The following is a 20236-nucleotide window of genomic DNA, read 5'->3' on the forward strand; positions in this document are numbered from 1 at the left end:
CACGTGTGACCATTTCCTAAAAATGACAAAAAATGTTGGAACTCAAGATTATGTGGAATGCACGATTATTCCCAAACCATCAAGTAGGCCTACGAAGATTTTTGTGAACAATGCCATCATTATCTTGGATTACTTATCATAGCGTCTACAGACAATTTATATGTAGGTTTAGTAAGCAGCGGCTTCTTTATTTGAGAGTCGTTTGTGCTTGCATTTAGAACACACCTTTGGAAGTGTAATTCGCTCCGCACATTTGCTACACTTGTGTCAGCAGTGGGATGCAGGTGACGGTGAGGCCAGGCCATCGTAGGTGCTGTTAGGACACCACCGCCCAGTTGAGTTGATTTAACATTTCGTGGAATCTGGATTATTGGTGATTTCCAACATTGAACTCTTCTATAATGGTCAGGAGGTAGCCTACCATTGCTGACTGCCAGAGGTGCGAGATCGTGCGTGTCCCCCCTTGTGCAGGAAATCCCCCGCCACTGAGTCGGAGTGAGGGAGCCGCTTTCCATGGAGGTTTCAGTGAGTAGCAGACAATATTGTAGCTGTACAATCCCCAGGAATCCGGATGAGAAGTTTACTTGAGAGTAGTTGACAAACTGTAAAGCAAAACAACAAACAGGATGATAACTAAGAACGCAAACACAGCTCTCAAAATAATCAGGCCTCAATCAAGTTGAGTTAAACTCAACTCCATCTCAATGGTGATGAGAGTTGTGATGAGTGTGGGCATACTGCGCCTCCCTATCAGTCAATAGTTGTGAACATTTCAGTTCTTAACATGAGGTTGTAAGAAACAAGAACATTTCCCAGGACATAGACATATCAAATATTGGCTGAAAGCTTAAATTCTTGTTAATCTAACTGCACTGTCCAATTTACAGTAGCTATTACAGTGAAAGAATACCATGCTATTGTGTGAGGAGAGTGCACAGTTTGAACATGAAAAGTTATTAATGAACACATTTGGCACATTTGGGCAGTCTTGATACAACATTTTGAACAGAAATGCAATGGTTCATTGGATAATCTAGTGGCCAATATCCAAATTGCACCTGGGCTGGAATAATACATTATTGCCTTTCTCTTGTATTTCAAAGATGGTACAAAAAACAAAAAAAAAAAAAAAAAAAAACGTATTATCCTTTACCAGATCTAATGTGTTATATTCTCAGAAATTCCTTTCACATTTCCACAAACTTCAAAGTGTTTCCTTTCAAATGGTACCAAGAAAAGGCATATACTTGTTTCAGGGCCTGAGCTACAGGCAGTTAGATTTGGGTATGTCATTTTTGGTGAAAATTGAAGAAAAAAGGGGGCCAATCCTTAAGAGGTTTTAAGCAAACAAATAAAGGCAAGCAATTACATAGGACAAACATAGGTACAAGTGAAGAGTTTAATCACTTTAGCTCAACCGTCCCACAGGGGACCCACCAATCCTGAAGAAGTTTTAAATCTGTAGGTTTTGATAAGGGATGGTTCAACATTTACAGAATGGGGATCTGGAGGAAAGTGGGGGAGGCTCATGCTTTTTCAATTTCAGTCAGGGGAAGGTTATTTTTTTTAAACTAGTCCAGGGGAATGCTATGTAATTTGTAGTTGACATTTCAATATTAGTTTGGGGATAGGGTGGGGCTGCCAAGAGTATGTTTGGGATAGGTTGGTGGGGAGGGTGTGTTTGTTAAAAAAAGGGGGGAAAGTATGTTTTTTGATGATTGTATTGCTATTGTAACCCTATAAAAACAACTGTTCACTCTCCCCTCAAAAAGTTGCTTATTAGGCTATATATTGATGTGTGCCAGATGCCGCCACTCATCTCTGATTCTCCGTTGGGCGTGCACTATCAACTGCACCTGTAGGCTATTTAGTGTCGTCTCAATCAAATCAATAGCCTATAGGCTATATATAGGCTATACAAAGTGCATGCTCGGAGAAGCACAGAGCAATGTTATAATTCTAAGAAAATGTACTTCCTTCCCGAATCTTTTGTTCAAAAATATAAACGCAACATACAATAACTTCAAAGATTTTACTTATAGTTTATATACAGTTACAGTTCATATAAGGAAATCAGTCAATTGAAATTGTCACACCCTGATCCGTTTCACCTGTCTTGTGCTTGTCTCCACCCCCCACCAGGTGTCTCCCATTTGTTCCATTAACCCCTGTGTATATATACCAGTGGTTTCTATTTGTCTGTTGCCAGTTCGTCTTGTCTCATCAAGCCTACCGGCGTGTTTTTCTAGTCCCTGTTTTCTAGTCCTAAACAAATCTAAATACATTTTAGATTCTTCAAAGCAGCCAACCTTTTCCTTGATGACAGCTTTGCACACTCTTGGCTTTATCTCAACCAGCTTCATGAAGTAGTCACCTGGAATGCATTTCAATTAACAGGTGTGCCTTGTTAAAAGTACATTTTTGGAATTTCTTTCCTTCTTAATGCATACGAGCCAATCAGTTGTGTTGTGACAATTTAGGTTGTCATGCCCTGATCTGTTTCACCTGTCCTAGTGCTTGTCTCCACCCTCTCCAGGTGTCGCCCATCTTCCCCACTTATCCTCTGGGTATTTATACCTGTGTTTTCTGTCTGTCTTTGCTAGTTTGTCAGGATTACCAGTGTTTGTCCTGTCAGCTACTGTCTTTTCCCAGCCTCGCTTTTTCTCTTCCTCCTGGTTTTTGACCCTTATCTGTCCTGACCCCGTACCCGCCCGCCTGACCACTGCCTGAGCCTGCCTGCCGTCCTGTACTTTTGCTCCTACTCTGGATTATCGACCCCTGCTTGCCGTGACCTGTTGTTTGCCTTCCTCTGTTAGAATAAACCTTGTTACTTCACACAGTCTGCACTTGGGTCTTACCTTGATACCTGACATAGGGCTGGTATACAGAAGATAGTGCTATCTAATATAAACGCAGCATGTAAAGTGTTGGTCCCATATTTCATGAAATTAAAGATCCCAGAAATGTTCCGTATACACAAAAAGCTTATTTTTCTCAAATTTCGTGCACAAATGTTCAACATCCCTGTTAGCGAGCATTTCTTCTTTGCCGAAAATCAATCCACCTGACAGGTGTGGCATATCAAGAAGATGATTAAACAGCATGATCATTACACAGGTGCACCTTGTGCTGGGGACAATAAAATGTGCTGTTTTGTCCCACAACACAATGCCACACATGTCTCAAGTTTTGAGGGAGTGTGCAATTGGCATGCTGACTGCAGGAATGTCCACCAGAGCTGTTGCCAGATAATTTTATCTTAATTTCTCTACCGTAAGCCACCTCCAATGTCGTTTTGGAGAACTTGGCAGTACATCCAACCAGCCTCACAACCGCAAACCACGTGTAACCATGCCAGTCCAGGACCTCCACATCCAGCTTCTTCACCTACAGGATCGTCTGAGACCAGCCACCTGGACATCGGATGAAACTGAGGAGTATTTCTGTCTTTAATAATTCCCTTTTGTGAAAAAAAACTCATTCTGATTGGCTGCGCTCCTGCCCAGTCATGTGAAATCCATAGATTTGGGCCTAATGAATTTATTTAAATTGCCTGATTTCCTTATATAAACTGTAAGTCAGTAAAATCATTATAAATTGTTGCATGTTGCATTTATATTTTTGTTCAGTACATATACTGTATATATATATATATATATATATATATATATTATATACTGAACAAAAATATAAACACAATATGCAACAATTTATACATATTTATCTCCTTAATAGGCCTAGTCTTTTAGACAAAACCACAACATCATGAAATAAAGACTACTGGGCAAAAACTAATTGCAGGAGCAAGTCACAACATGAACTGACTCAAGAACTGACACACCATTTGTTGAGTGTTGTAGAAACTATAGAGACCAGAGAGATGCGAAATCTGATAGGTGGGTGGGGTAATAGAGACCGGTAAATCCCTTTTCTTCTCCTTTCCTCTTAGATGGATTTTAAAGGAAGTGTTACTGTAAATTAGGTGAAAAACTCCATGCATTCTAGACAGGAAAGTTTTGCTGAGATTTTCTTTTGAAACCCGTACATTATGTTGCCACGGGCAGGGCCCAGGAACGAAAACCCCTCGTTGATGGACAGAAAAGGTTCAGTAGCCGTGCCACAGGTAAGATTATGACATTTCAGCCTCCGTAACTGAACAACATCCTCATTCCAAGCAATGACATTATGATTAATGCTGTTCGTTTCAATGAATAGGCACATTTTCTGGTATTCCATTCTCTCTCTTGAACTGTTGATGACATGTTGACTGTCATGATTTGTAGAACTGTATATCTGTTTAATGCCATTTAGCACACCCTTTTATCCCAAGCGACTTAGTCTTGCGTGCATACATTTTATATGTTGGGGTGGTTGGGTCAATCAAACCGACTATCCTGGTGTTACAAGTGCCATGCTCTAACAACTGAGCTACAGAGGACCATAGACATGGACCGTAGAAATAGTTGTTATTCAATAGGCATCTGTATGACTGTAATAGCATAGTCAGTAAGCTTCTATACTAACACTGAAACAAGCTGTGAGGAAGTTGTGTGGGTACTTTCCTTTGGGGATTCTACTTCCTTAATTACAGACATGCAGATCTTCTATTCTGTCACTAAAGAGGAACTAAGATTCTCACAAATCTAAATATAAAATGTTTGATACAAAGACAAATCAAGATGTTTTTTTCCTGTTGTGACACATTTGTTTGACAGGTGCTTGTGTTAGTTGTTAGTTGTTCTCAGTTGCGTAGCTCAGTTTTGCGGTTAACATGTCTTAGGGGTATGATATTTGTGCTTCTGTAACTTTCTCACTAATCATTATTCACATTGAAAGAAATGAGGGCCCCCAAAGCTTGTGGCCCTCCTACCTTGTGGGGGCTGTGAGGTGTGTTTTACGCCAGTGGTTGTTCTATGCAAAGTGAAGCGTTCTGTGCATTCAGAATACTAGATATCATTTATGTGCCTTCGGAACACAAGCTATCATTTATGTGCCTTCGGAACACTAGCTATAATTTATGTGCCTTCGGATCACTAGCTATCATTTATGTGCCTTCGAAACACTAGCTATAATTTATGTGCCTTTCGGATCACTAGCTATCATTTATGTGCCTTCGGAACACTAGCTATCATTTATGTGCCTTCGGATCACTAGCTATCATATATGTGCCTTCGGAACACTAGCTATCATTTATGTGCCTTCGGAACACTAGCTATAATTTATGTGCCTTCGGATCACTAGTTATCATTTATGTGCCTTCGGAACACTAGCTATAATTTATGTGCCTTCGGATCACTAGCTATCATTTATGTGCCTTCGGAACACTAGCTATAATTTATGTGCCTTCGGATCACTAGCTATCATTTATGTGCCTTCGGAACACTAGCTATCATTCATGTGCCTTCGGAACACTAGCTATCATTTATGTGCCTTCGGAACACTAGCTCTCATTTATGTGCCTTCGGAACACTAGCTATCATTTATGTGCCTTCGGAATACTAGCTATCATTTATGTGCCTTCAGATCATTAGCTATCATTTATGTGCCTTCGGAACACTAGCTATCATTTATATGCCTTCGGAACACTAGCTATCATTTATGTGCCTTCGGAACACTAGCTGTCATTTCTGTGCCTTCGGAACACTAGCTATCATTTATGTGCCTTCGGAACACTAGCTATAATTTATGTGCCTTCGGAACACTAGCTATCATTTATGTGCCTTCGGAACACTAGCTATCATTTATGTGCCTTTGGAACACAAGCTATCATTTATGTGCCTTCGGAATACTAGCTATCATTTATGTGCCTTCAGATCATTAGCTATCATTTATGTGCCTTCGGAACACTAGCTATAATTTATATACCTTCGGAACACTAGCTATCTTTTATGTGCCTTCAGATCATTAGCTATCATTTATGTGCCTTCGGAACACTAGCTATAATTTATGTGCCTTCGGAACACTAGCTATCATTTATGTGCCTTCGGAACACTAGCTATCATTTATGTGCCTTTGGAACACAAGCTATCATTTATGTGCCTTCGGAATACTAGCTATCATTTATGTGCCTTCAGATCATTAGCTATCATTTATGTGCCTTCGGAACACTAGCTATAATTTATATACCTTCGGAACACTAGCTATCATTTATGTGCCTTCAGATCATTAGCTATCATTTCGGTGCATTTGGAACACTAGCTATAATTTATATGCATTGCTTATCTGTGATCATTGTCCTCCTGGTCCAGCTGAGCAACGAGATGCAGCTGAGCATCATGATGAAAGTGAAGAGTGGGGAGCTGACCATCGATGACGCCCTGAACCAGGCCAGGAGGAGCAATCAGGAGGAGTTAAAACAAAGCCTGGCCACAGAGGTACTGTTATGTAGCCTGGCCCCAGATCGATTTGTGTTATTTTGCCAAGGCCCAGTATTACAATACCTCCACAACAATGTGTTTTTGTCGTCTTGCCAACTCCTATGGTCATTGTCACGCATTGGCCTCAAGAGTTGGCAAGACAGCACAAAGAGATCTGGGACCAGGCTATAGGTATTTTACTACTGGGCCTTGAATTCAGCACGGGAAACCATGGCAACAACAAGGCCTGACAGTTACCTTGGACGGTCTGTGCACACGCATAATGGACTTTATCTACACATGACACAGTACTTGTCATGCATGTTATTCTGTCATTCACTATAAATTTTTAAGTTATGCGGTTCCACTGTCCTGTCCACCAACGTAGAACTGGATGTTTCTGATCACTCTTTGATGTGTTCATAACATTTTGTCCTGCATCATTCTCATTGGTGTATTGATCTTCATTGCAGGAACAGCAAGCCTCCCAGTACAACTTCAGTGTTTACAAGTACAACCGCTACAGGTGGCAGAAGCGCATTCTTCAGGCGAGTCAGATATGGGTACCCTTTTGACATTGGGTTAGTTGTTATCACAACTCGTATTTACAGTTTTTCCCAAATGATAATACATGTTTGCTGAAACTACATCTCAGGTACTCAAAACTCTAAACACAAAACACAAAACAGTTAGCCAATTTCCCCGAACCCCACTGACATCTTGCAAAATGAAACACAGAAATCAAAATCATGTTCTCCCTGCTCAAAATGAAACTGCATACAAATGAGACAAACACACATCAAATGAATCTAACTTAGTGACAAATGAGATCACTCTAATGTGACATATTCAAAACACTACTTTCAGAACCTATTTCAGTCTAAAGACTAAGATTTTGTTAAATTGTTTGTGTGTACTCAAACAAGAAAGGAACACAAATGCAAGATGCGGGCTATGGTTGATAAGCTCACTCTGATGTTGTAGAAGATGGCAGGGTTTTCAATAATCTGTTGGATTTCCCGCAGTCTTCACCCTCCACCTCCCTCTGCTAAGTTTGAGCTTAGCTTGTTGAACAGTATTGCTTTTCATTTGCACACAAGGGATTTTAGCTGTGAAGGTTGTGCCAAAGGTAGAGAATTGCCAAATGTTTGTTATAGAATTGCAATCTGAGTGTAAAGCAAAACATGTGCTAGTTGTATTGCAGATTTGGTGTTGCTTCTGGTAAATTTACAGGTTTGGGTCATTGTGCCTCATAGGCCAGTTTTAGTGTGTAAACAATTGGGAAAAACTGTAAACAGGTATTACAACTTCCATTACTGTAAGTAAACAGCAACTCCTGAGTTGTGATAACAATACTGTACAATCCAAGCCTGTAGTGTGCTGGTACATACTGTCCATGTCATGCATCATTGAGTAAAAGCAGTGGTAATCTCAGAATAATGTGTATCTCTATACTCTATGTTTAGATTGACTTCAACACTAAAATGGTGTGCAGCATAGAGAAAGGCATCGTAAAGCGGCAGCTGCCGTTCCTGTGTGTTAAGAGCTGTGATGACGGAGTTGGGACCAAGTTCTCTATATCTTTCAGAGGAAGACATGACTATGAGCTGGAGGCCACCTCACTGGAGGACAAACACCAGGTAAGAGAGTCGTCCCTGTCCCTGCCCCTAACCCTATGAGCTGGAGGACACCTCACTGGAGGACAAACGTAAGGTAAGAGAGTCGTCCCTAACCCTAACCCTATGAGCTGGAGGCCACCTCACTGGAGGACAAACACAAGGTAAGAGAGTCATCCCTAACCCTAACCCTATGCGCTGGAATCAGCCTCGCTGGAGGACAAACACAAGGTAATAGAGTTATCCCTAACCTGTAATAGAGGTGGACAGCAGCCTGGTTTGTGTATAGGCATAAGAGATGTGAGAGATTTCAATCACTTCCCCTAATTGGTTAACAGCGGGACATTCATTCTTTAAATAAAGTTTGAAGACATTTTGAGGACTTTATATTTTCAATTGACACGATTTTGATTGAGACTTTTTCACACTGATGTTGTGTTTTGTTGTGTAGATAATGCAACTTGTAAACAAGATAATCTACAGAAACATCTACAGACATCCAGTGGAGGGCAGTGAAGACACGTGTGTGCATCCCCTGCTTCTAGCACCAAAGAGCCTCAGGGAGGGCCTGCTGTTCCTGCAGAGAGGTGGATTGGCATCGTTTAAATGGGTGAAGTATGTTTGTGTTCTATACTAGACTACTACTACTTCTACAACTACTACTATTACAACAACTACTACTACTACTACTACTACTACAACAACAACTACTACTACTACTACTACTATTACAACAACTACTACTACTACTACTACTACAACAACAAGAACATGAATTACTACTACCACTACTACTATTACTACTACTACAACAACAACTACAACTACTACTACTACTATTACAATTACTATTACAATTACTACTACTATTACAATTACTACTACTATTACAACAACTACTACTACTACTACTGCACAGTGTTTTTACAAAGTTTGGAAGAGTCCTGCATTGACTATAAGTTGTTTACTATCTACATCATGATGTGATCTACGCTTTTGTTGTTAGGTACGAGGCTCACCTTCACCCTGGCAAGCTGACCCTGCTCCCCATCAGCCGGCGGGGGGTAGGTGCAGATGGGGACATGGTCACCTCGTCATCCTTGCCAGTTGTCATTCATTTCTCAGACGGGGAAGCGAGTGTAGAGAAACCACGCAGCTGTGACACCTTCACTCTTTTGACTCACAAGAATGAGTACCAGTGAGTGACCATTGAAAAACCCATTCTGAGACTAGGGCGGTAGGTGTTTAGGATGAGAGAAGCGAGTATAAGGAATGTAGGTTATGTGTTCTTGTAGTAATTTGTTTTGTCAATGAAACATTTTAAAATGTTAGTTAAAAATACATATCTAAATACAGCAACAATGTTGTAACTTTTTAACAGAATCATGCTTCAGAATAATGTATATCTGAACAGTTGAGGATTGCTGCTACCAACACACCATTCTCATCACTGTATGTATTATATAAACACACCATAAGCACTTCTATTTGACAGCATCTAATACCATACGTTTAGATTTCAATTGTTTGCCCAGTGATTGCCATTGTTTGTTTACTGCCGATAGAGGAAGTTAAGATGACTTATGTTGATGTATTGCAGGTTCCAGGTACCTGTGATAGAACTTTCCAAAAGCACAGAAGCCATCCAGAAGGAGAGGGATGCTTGGGTCCAGGCCATAGATGAGCTATGCCTGAACTGGAAACGCACGTCTCAGACTGAGCACTTCTATGAGGAAACCAGGGCTTTAAGAATCTATGACAATGTCAAACACATTCTGGAGGAGAACAAGTCCACTGACGGACAAGGCCTCCGAGGAACAGATCTTGTCTCCAGTGCAGATAATCTATCGGCTGGAGAAAAGATTGAGAGTAAACCTCCAACCTCGCCTCTCCCAAAACCCTGCAGCCCTGTGAAGTTACTAGTGAATGTCCCCTTCCCTGGTCCTGTCCTTTCCCCTGCACCTGCCCCTGATTCTGTGCCTGGTCTTGCACTTGTTCCTGGTTTTGTCCTTGATCCTGTCCCTGTCCCCGCCACTGTCCCTGTACCCATTCCCTCAATGGTGCCAGCTCCCCCCTTCATTCCTATGCCTCCTCCATTGCCCTTTAAGCCCAGTAGAAAACCCCTAACAGTGCGGACCAGGGCCTTCCACTGGGATGAGGTTGGTTCTGATAAGGTACTACAATGGTTTTATTTATCCCTCTTTATTACATTTGTAACCATGTAATATAGTTGCGCACATTGTCAATTATGTTATATTATGGTATATCGCCTTATATGACGCTACACTTGAGTCCAATTCGTGAGAAGGTTTTGTCTGATAGTTTGCAATGATAAGGAATTACCTAAATTCCACTTCCTAATTTCCTTGAGGACTGTAGGGAATTATTCTCTACAGTGTCTCTGTAGCTTCCTGGATCATTGCATTTCATAGAGAATCCAGTTTGTCTTTGTGGTGATTGTGATTGGTCTCTCGGCAGATAGAGAAATCATGCTGGACACGGGGAAACGCTGGGAACATTGAAATTGACACTTCACGCTTGTATGAGCAATTTGCAGTTCAAGATTTGGGAACATTTGGCGGGATCACCGAGCCCAGCATTAACCTTCACATCATGCTCAATACGAAGGTTGCTCACAACTTTAGTAAGTAGCTTTACAATGACTTGTATGGAAGTTTGAGGTGATAGGCCTATATGCTTTCACAACTATATGCTCTATTTTCTGGCCATTTTTCCCCTGGTTGTGCACAACTTATTTATCAAGTTTCAAGTTTTATTGTCATGTGCAGTGAAATGCCTTTCTTGCGAGCTCTTTCCCAAAAATGCAGCAATCAATATCAGTAATACTATAAAATAAAGTAAAGTAGAACAAAAACACATGAGAAATGGAAATGAGAAAAACACGAGAACGTAAGTAAGCTATATACAGGGTCAGTTCCAGGGTCAGTTCCAATACCATATTTACAATGTGCAGGGATATTGGAGTGGAGTGGCGGGGGTAAATATGTATAGGGGTAAGGTGACTAGGCATCAGGATATACTGTACGATAAACAGAGTAGCTGCAGCGTATATGATGATTGATTGTGAGTGTGTGTGCGTGTATGTAGAGTCAGTATGAATGTGTGTGTGTTTATTATGTGTGTGTGAACAAATTAAGGGTGTGTGTGTTGGAGTGTCAGTGTGAATGTGTAGAATCCTGTGAGTGTGCATAGAGACAGTGCAAAAATACAAATAAAATATAAGGGTCAATGCTGATAGGCATTTTCTTAGCTTTTTAGCAGTCTTATTTATGGCTTGGGGATTGAAGCTGTTTAGGAGCCAGTTGGTGTCAGACTTGTTGCTCCGGTACCGCTTTCCAAACAGAAGCAGAGAAAACAGTGTGGCTCGGTTGGGCGGGGTCTTTTCACACCGCCTGATATAGAGGTCTTGGATGGCAGGGAGCTCAGCCCCAGCATTGTACTGGGCTGTCCCTCTGTAGGGTTATGCGTTCGAGGGCGGTGCAGTTTCCATACCAAGCAGTGATGCAGCCAGTCAAGATGCTCTCAATGGTGCAGCTGTCAAACTTTTAGAGATCTTTTCAATCTCATGAGGCAGAAGAGGTGCTGTCATGCCTTATTCACGACTGTGTGTGTGGGTGTGGAACATTTGAATTATTTTGTGATTTGGACACCAAGTAACTTGAAGGTTTGGACCCGCTCCCCTACAGCCCTGTCGATGTGGATGGTGCGTACTTGACCCACCGTTTCCTGTAGTTCATGATCAGCTCCTTGGTCTTAATGACGTTGAGGGAGAGGTTGTTTTCCTGGCACCACACTGCCAGGTCACTGACCTCCTCCCTGTAGGCTGTCTCATCGTGCCTGTGATCAAGCCTACCACCGTCATGTCATCAGCACACTGGATGATGGTGTTGGAGTCATGCGTGGTCACGCAGCCGTGGGTGAATAGGGACTACAGGACAGGACTATGCACACACTCCTGTGGGGCCCCCCGTGTTGCGTGTCTGCATGGTTGAGGTGATGTTACCTATCCTCACCACCTGGGGTCGGCCCGTCAGGAAGTCCAGAATCCACTTGCAGAGGCAGGTGTTCAGTCCCAGGGTCCCAAGCTTGATGCTGAGCTTGGAGGGGACTACGGGTTTGAACGCTGAGCTGTAGTCTATGAACAGAATTCTCACATGGGTATTCCTCTTATCAGACCCATCTACATTATTTTCTCGCTGATAACAGATTTGTTTGAAACTACACTCAGTGCTTGATTACTGTAGTTGAGTTGTAATACATCACCTTTTTGCAACCACCAGATGGTAGTATTTAATAAGGAAACTCTATGAGCTTTACATCGGTGTATTGACTCATTCTCCATCTAATCTCCATACCACATGTATTTGCTTGAGAAAATATGCAAAAAATGTTGTACAGTAGCTACATAACAAGACGCAAGAAATAACCAACATTGAAGGATTAGGTTGAACATTGAAGCATTGGAATAGAATTAATGCTTTGAGACATTTTGAGACATGCTTTGAGACATTATTTTTTTTTGCATTTTATTAATTTAGCAGAAGCTCTTATCTAGAGCGATTTACAGTAGTGAGTGCATACATTTTCAGATAACCATCCTTGAAGAATAATGCTGCTAGTTTCAGTGTAGATACAGATATGGGTTGTTCTCCCCTGTGAACTGCACAGCATGTCTACAGGGGGCAGTCTGAGTCTATCAGAACCTTGGTAAAGCCATAGAAATAGAATGAATAGAATGAGCTTGGACCCGCTAATCCTGGCCATTAAATGGGGACGCACATTCTATACATTCTATTTCTATGGGTACAGCTTCCATCTTTTTTCTTCTTCACTTAATGGCTTTGACTGCTGTTCAGTGGAGCATCATTTAAAAAATATATATAACCTTTATTTAACTAGGCAAGTCAATTAAGAACAAATTCTTATTTACGATGACGGCCTACCCCGGCCAAACCCTAACCCGGAAAACTCTGGGCTAATTGTGCGCCACCCTATGGGACTCCCAATCACTGCCAGTTGTGATACAGCCTGGAATCGATCCAGGTTCTGTAATGACACCTCTAGCACTGAGATGCAGTGTCTCGCTGTACCACTCGGGACCAAGTCTATGACTTGGCGTAGCTCAAGGCAACCTAAGACCAATAGATAAAGTGTGTGCATGTGGCGTGTGAGAATGAGGAAAAAATATTTTAGAGAGTTCTCTTCTCGCAGGTCTTCAAAGTGGCACAGAAAGAGTGAAGTGATACACGTGTGGGGCAGCAGAGAGGGTTGTTAAATGGCATCAGTACAAGTGTGCAGGCTGGCAACACAATTAGAGTATGCATGGCCATGAATTATGGATGGAGTCCTGTGCAACAGTTTCTATGAGCGTCTGTCATAGGATAGAACAGGATAGGATACACTCCAAGTGTGCTCCTCTCCTTTCTGTGCCCTGGAAAGTTGTGCTCTGACTAGGCAGCCCCATGTGTTTCAGTTGGTAGAGCATGGTGCGTGCCATGCCAGGGCTGTGGGTTTGATGTCCATTGGAGAGCAGTACGAGAATGTATGCATTAACTACTGTAAGTCGTTCTCTGGATAAGAGTGTCTGCTAAAATGGTGTAAATGTAAGGCACTGTGCTTGGTGACTACCGCCTGTGGGCAACTCCAGGTGATGCATCTCTCTGCCCCCAGCATGAGAGAGGGAAAAGGGTGCTACACACACACACACACACACACACACACACAAAGATTATGCTTGCTTTAGATGAGCTCTGCATGCTCATCAGCAGGATCTCTGCTAACTAGCTGTTATCTATTATTTTCCTGTTGTGCATGGACAGTGACAGTATTTTCTCTATTTATCCAAGGAGCTATAGCTAATATTGTTGCTAGATACATACAGTATGACTTCTATTAGTGTATTGTAAATTACAATACATAATTTAGATAAATAATTAATGGTTATTATACGTAGTTATTACAGTATAACGGTTATGTTCTGCGTTTGCAATCATAACACTCTTATCCCTAATGACAAAGTGCTATGCATATAGCTTACAGTTTTACATTCAAACAGATGGATATGAACTATCTATATCCAGGTGGATGTATTATGATGAGATTAAGAGCATTTTCCCTTCTAGCAGTGAGCTTATATGTGGTCTCTGTGGGCTATAGCCTGTCTCTATGCCACAGGCAGGCTGCATGACAACACGTAGATAAGTGCAGGGGAGCAGGGGAGGCATGCAGGATGGTCATGGACAGGTGGTTATATGGCGTTGTGTTTGTCTTCATTCCTTCAAGAAAATATCTGAACCCTGAAAGGAGATAAACAGAACAGAATGACTTATTGTGGGTCTTATACTATGTAGTCAATAACCACTGTTCAGGTCATGACTCACTCTTTTTCCAGGTATTACCGATGAAACAGATTGTGATGGACTAAATGGATTAGAAAAATATTGAATATCAAAGAGTGAAGCACATTCCATATAGCTAGTTACAAATGTAGGATCTTAATTTGATCACCCTGTTGCAGGAGAACTTTCCTGAAATGCAGGACATTTTAAACTTTAGTATATTTCCGTTTTAAAAAGGCTTCTGGAGTTTGTAATTTCCACTTTGAAATTTCAGACTTGATTTTTCCTTATGAAAATGTTCAATTTATTATAATATACATAATAAATCACATGTCATGTTGCTGCAGGATTATGTTCCTGCTGTAGCAAACTGGCTCAAATTAAGATCCTACATCTGCAGCAGAAGAAGATTACGCCAGTTGGATTTTCTCAATCCTTTTATCTGTTTGATAGCTTAGAAGACTGCAATGATCAGTTTTCTAAGACAAGCAAAAAATACTAGTTAACCTCATAGTATTAATACATTAGTTGTTTCACACAGAGAGGAAAACATCAGCAAGGTCACACATTCAAATACCCCACTCAGTTTTAAGAGGAAATATTTTATTGTGCACTGTGTAGTGCCATCCCAGAGCTTGCCCTTCTTGTACTTTTAAACATGTGCTTAATTAATATGGTGATTGATTCGACACGAGAGCTCCCTAGTATGCTCTTATGTTAGCATGTCTAATCAAGGTTGTGTTGAGAGCATTATCCAGTGTCTCATTGAGGACTGAGGGTGTTCCCCAAATGGCACCTTATTCCCAACAGCCCTATGAACCCTGGTCAAAAGCAATGCACTATGTAGGGAATAGGGTGCCATTTGGGATGCACAGTCAGAAACGAGGCTTAGTGCAGTCAAAAATGTGATTTTATTGTTAAAAATAAATATATATATTTCTACACTATGAAGTTGCAATAATACTGTGAAAATGTGAACATTATGATAATGCCCTTAGTTTAAGAACTGTTTGAAAATACCTTTTTGGCCTGCTTGGTGACATCAAAAATGGCTATTTTCTAAGGAACTATATATTATTTATAATGAGTGATACCTGGAGAACATTGGACCTCTCTGAAATGAAAATAAATGGCCCTCCAGTAAAATACATATTTTTACCTGACCCTCCCTGAACGTTTGAAAAAAACACAAACATAAAGTGCATAGCAGAGATCATGCCTACCGTTTAGCCTCACTCCTAGAACAGACCAGTGCCTTAGATATGCAGTTTTAGAAACTGTTCTTGGTTTTGTAAGCATTACATGGCAAAGTAGCCAGAAGGTTGTAGAGCCGCAGAACACTGCAGACAAGGGTAGGGGTGAAAATATCTCTATTTTAACAAAAGCACTGCATTAATCTATAATCTTATTTGCGGTTCAAGAAGAAAAATGCCTTTTATAAACGCATTTTATGCAATTCTACATAATTTTACCTGACTGGAGACAACTACAATATTTTGTAATACCACAATAGGGCATGACAACAAATGAGCGCATGCAGCAGCACCGAAGTGGTTTTGATTTCTGTACAGGGTATGGGTAAAAAAGAGGATAGTCTAAGTTTAGAACAGTGCCAAAGTTGTTTATCAATTGTAAAAATTAAGTGCAACAGAACCAGTTCCAACCGAAGTATCTGATCATCAATGATCAACTTCTTTTCATTTGGGAAACATTAATTTATCTTTTGTCTCTTCTGTGTTCCATAATTTTCCTTCAATTCACAGGAGGCTGAATGTATCTCACTGGAGAAAGCATCTGAGCAAGTTAAACAGCGCCCTTCTGTCTGTATGTGTAGGCCATCTATCTCATGCTGTCTGGTCCGAAAGAGTATGACATTGTTGCCGCCCATAGTATTGAATGCAAGGAAGCCAGTGAACATTTGGCCTCTCTTGATAAAAAAGTACAAAATAATAGCCAATCAGCATTGAGCTAAACTGAGTGAGCTCAACTGTGACTGGTCCTGGCGCACCAAGAAAAAGTGTCAAGGGAAGCCAGTTTGGATTTGGCGTCACTTCTATGAAAATCGTATTGAGAGCATACGTCATTGACAGAAACAACTTGAATTACTGCATCTTATTGTGTTGTTGTCTTCCGGTGGCTAGCTAGCTAAAATTGGCCTTTTCCTAAATTAGCCATGGATGGAGATAGTTTTTGGTCTTGTGGTTTTACTTAGTTCTTCGTACTGGCCAATGATTGTATCTGCGATACTGATCCAACCATTAATTCATACATTGTGCCCCTGGCCTGAGACGATGGAAGTTCAATATGTGTCCAGATGTAGAAGGCTAACGTTAACTAGCTAAAGTTGCCCATGAAAGGAAGTTGAGCTAGCGAACAACTATTTAGCCAGCGAGGACAACAAAAAATAAAAGTGTGTACTGTCAGACAAAGTGATAGACCGTTTCGTCAACATGAAAGAGAGGAGGATGGCATTGGTGTTTCTCTACAAGTAGGGTGAGTCAACATGTTTTTTTCTACCTGCACAAACACGCACGCAAACACACCATCATATTTAGCTTATGTTGATTGGACTAAATCGTTTTTGGCATCTTTTAGTTGTCACTGTATTAGACTAAGCATCAGTGATTTGATGATGTTTAAATGTTGAAGTTTAAATGGTGCTGGAATAGTGGAGGCAGCTCTTGTTTTCTTTGCGACTTGCGGGAACTTTCCGTGGTTCTATATCAATAGTTGTTTAGTGGTCCGAAGATGTCGGAAACATTACCTTACTTGACCATTATGTAGGTTAACTGTTTGTTACATGCAATATACTTTGTGGACATCACCTGACAGAGGTTGCTCTCTGGTTTAATTTATTCTGCTACTGTGTCTTCTTATTGTCTCTGCCTTTTGGCCTATATATCCTGGTCGCAAGGCATATGGACTAACAGGTTATAGAGCAAACAACGCAATTATCATAACACATAGGTTGTAATGTGGCTTTTTTTAAACCCATGCAACACTACTGTTTGATTCCTTGATATTGTTGTTAAAAAATAGATTTGTGTTGACTGTAATTGTTATGCATTTCATTTTTTATTTAACCTTTATTTAACTAGGCAAGTCAGTTAAGAACAAATTCTTATTTACAATGACGTCCTATCCCGGCCAAATTGTGCGCCGCCCTATGGGACTCCCAATCACGGCCGGATGTGATACAGCCTGGATTAGGGCATGGGAGAACAAGAGCATCTGCTAGGCTAAATTGACAAACTAGGCACTAACTGAAAGTCGCTCTGGATAAGACCGTCTGCTAAATGACTCAAATGTCAAATGTAAAAATGTAGGCATGCATAGCTCACCGCATGATCCTCAAACCAAAGACTGGCCAAACTCGGGTTTCTAAAAGTGAATTCAAAGGCAGTGTAGAATGACAGTATAGCCTAATATGGCATTTTTCATTTAATTATTATATAATTCTAAGTGATTATTTTTGAAAATGTCATTATATACAGCCTAAATGCGAAATTTATAGGCATATTGTTGAAGTGATGTTGTTGATGTGTGTTGAAATCCTGAGCACTCCAGCCAGCCTGTAATGTGTCACAAATGCTTCACAATTTATTTCTTAAATGGCAAGCTATAGCCTTGAAATAATAATAATATAGCCTAAATAATACATTTTTGTTCCTTAGCTAGCTTGCTCCTGACTGATTTAGTGTTAGTATGTGTTTTAATAGTCTGTTGAAATGAACATCAATTGATAGTGACAGAATCACACATTACTTCCCAAGCAAAGTACATTTTTGTCTCCTTGGCTATAGAGGGTTCTGAATGTCATGTAGAGAAACCATGTAGAGAAACCAAAGATATTCCATATGCATCAGAGTCACGTCTTTCCCCTGCATTTAACAGCTTGTTTCTAGTATAAAGCATTGCGGACTAAAGCTTCGTTATAGATCACTTTATATAATCAGTTCCATAATTTTTATGGTAACAAGAGGTAGGCCTATGCTTTTAGCCATTTTCTTTAACAAAAGTCACAATTCCCTCACATATGCTCTCAATTTGAGCCCTGGTTTTAACACACAAAGCCCTTCACTGACAGAGATATTTAAGTAGTGTATGGTGACTGAAGGAATTGACTGACATAGTATATGGATAGTAAACTTTCATTTCATCTGCCAAACAGGTAGGCTTACCTCTTATTTTATGAATAGGAAAAATAGGCTCCAACGCAAAGCCCTCTTGTTGTTAGTAGCCTAAAGTCAAATTAAAATAAAGACTGTTTACATGAATTAGCCTACTTCCAGCACCCATGCCCTGTCTATCTCAGTGTCTGCCGCTTCATAATAATGTAAGTTATGTAAATTACTTGAATATGGAGTATTGTGAGTTTACATACACCTTAGCCAAATACAGTTGAAGTCGGAAGTTTACGTACACTTAGGTTGGAGACATTAAAACTCGTTTTTCAACCACTCCACAAATTTCTTGTTACAGTAACAAACTATAGTTTTGGCAAGTCGATTAGGACATCTACTTTGTGCATGACACAAGTAATTTATCCAAAAATTGTTTACAGACAAATTACTTCACTTATAATTCACTGTATCACAATTCCAGTGGTTCAAAAGTTTACATACACTAGGTTTGACTGTACCTTTAAACAGCTTGGAAAATTCCAGAAAATTATGTCATGGCTTTAGAAGCTTCTGATAGGCTAATTGACACAATTGGAGGTGTACCTGTGGATGTATTTCAAGGCCTACCTTCAAACTCAGTGCCTCTTTGCTTGACATCATGGGAAAATCAAAATAAATCAGCCAAGACCTCAGAAAAAAATTGTAGACCTCCACAAGTCTGGTTCATCCTTGGAAGCAATTTCCAAACAACTAAAGGTACCACGTTCATCTGTACAAACAATAGTACGCAAGTATAAACACCATGGGACCACGCAGCCGTCATACCGCTCAGGAAGGAGATGTGTTATGTCTCCTAGAGATGAACGTACTTTGGTGCGAAAAGTGCAAATCAATCCCAGAACAACAGCAAAGGACCTTGTGAAGATGTATCTATATCCACAGTAAAACTCCTATATTGACATAACCTGAAAGGCAGCTCAGCAAGGAAGAAGCCACTGCTCCAAAACTGCCGTAAAAAAAATAGACTACAGTTTGTACATGCACAAAGGGAACAAAGATCATACTTTTTGGAGAAATGTCCTCTGGTCTGATGAAACAAAAATACAACAATTTGGCCATAATGACCATCGTTATGTTTGGAGGAAAAAGGGGGATGTTTGCAAGCCGAAGTACACCATCCAAACCATGAAGCCCGGGGGTGGCAGCATCATGTTGTGGGGGTGCTTTGCTGCAGGAGAGACTGGTGCACTTCACAAAATAGATGGCATCATGAGGTAGGAAAATTATGTGGATTTTTTGAAGCAACATCTCAAGACATCAGTCAGGAAGTTAAAGCTTTGTCGTAAATGTGTCTTCCAAATAGACAATGACCCCAAGCATACTTCCAAAATTGTGGTGGCAAAATGGCTTAAGGACAACAAAGTCAAGGTATTGAAGTGGCCGTCACAAAACCCTGACCTCAATCCCATAGAAAATTTGTCGGCAGAACTGAAAAAGCATTTTCATACTATTTTTTCGTACTGGTCCCCCATGGGACATTTCCCCTGTTGCCCTGTCATCACTGGATGTCGTATATCAGGATGATTTTGACACATTTTGTCATGTTAATTGTTACACAGACACTGACATTTGAATAGAAAATAACTTTATTCTTGATGTGGCAAGATTAGAAATATCAGTCTTGTCACATTACATCCAAGGTAAATAAAAACATCAAGGGTCGTGACTGACTACCCACTATACCTGTATTTCTCAACACTCACTCAACACAAATGTTATAT

At 40.5% G+C, this 20236-nt stretch overlaps 1 protein-coding gene across 2 annotated transcripts in view; it reads left to right on the forward strand.

Moving 5' to 3' along the window:
• Window positions 1-28: 28 nt before the first annotated feature.
• LOC110532607 (protein diaphanous homolog 1) overlaps window positions 29-20236 on the forward strand; it is a 50384-nt gene continuing 30176 nt past the window's right edge. The window contains exons 1-8 of one of the 2 annotated variants that reach the window (XM_021616654.2): window positions 29-525; window positions 6249-6374; window positions 6830-6904; window positions 7823-7996; window positions 8424-8587; window positions 8979-9170; window positions 9573-10146; window positions 10451-10616. In XM_021616654.2, the coding sequence (XP_021472329.2) occupies window positions 514-525; window positions 6249-6374; window positions 6830-6904; window positions 7823-7996; window positions 8424-8587; window positions 8979-9170; window positions 9573-10146; window positions 10451-10616 (1483 nt within the window). In that variant the 5' untranslated portion in view covers window positions 29-513. Of the gene's footprint in view, window positions 526-3797; window positions 4124-6248; window positions 6375-6829; window positions 6905-7822; window positions 7997-8423; window positions 8588-8978; window positions 9171-9572; window positions 10147-10450; window positions 10617-20236 lie in introns of those variants that run through there. The other variant, XM_021616653.2, reaches the window with a different exon arrangement.

This window comes from Oncorhynchus mykiss, chromosome 9 (genome assembly GCF_013265735.2).
Source record: "Oncorhynchus mykiss isolate Arlee chromosome 9, USDA_OmykA_1.1, whole genome shotgun sequence".
NCBI lineage: Eukaryota > Metazoa > Chordata > Actinopteri > Salmoniformes > Salmonidae > Oncorhynchus > Oncorhynchus mykiss.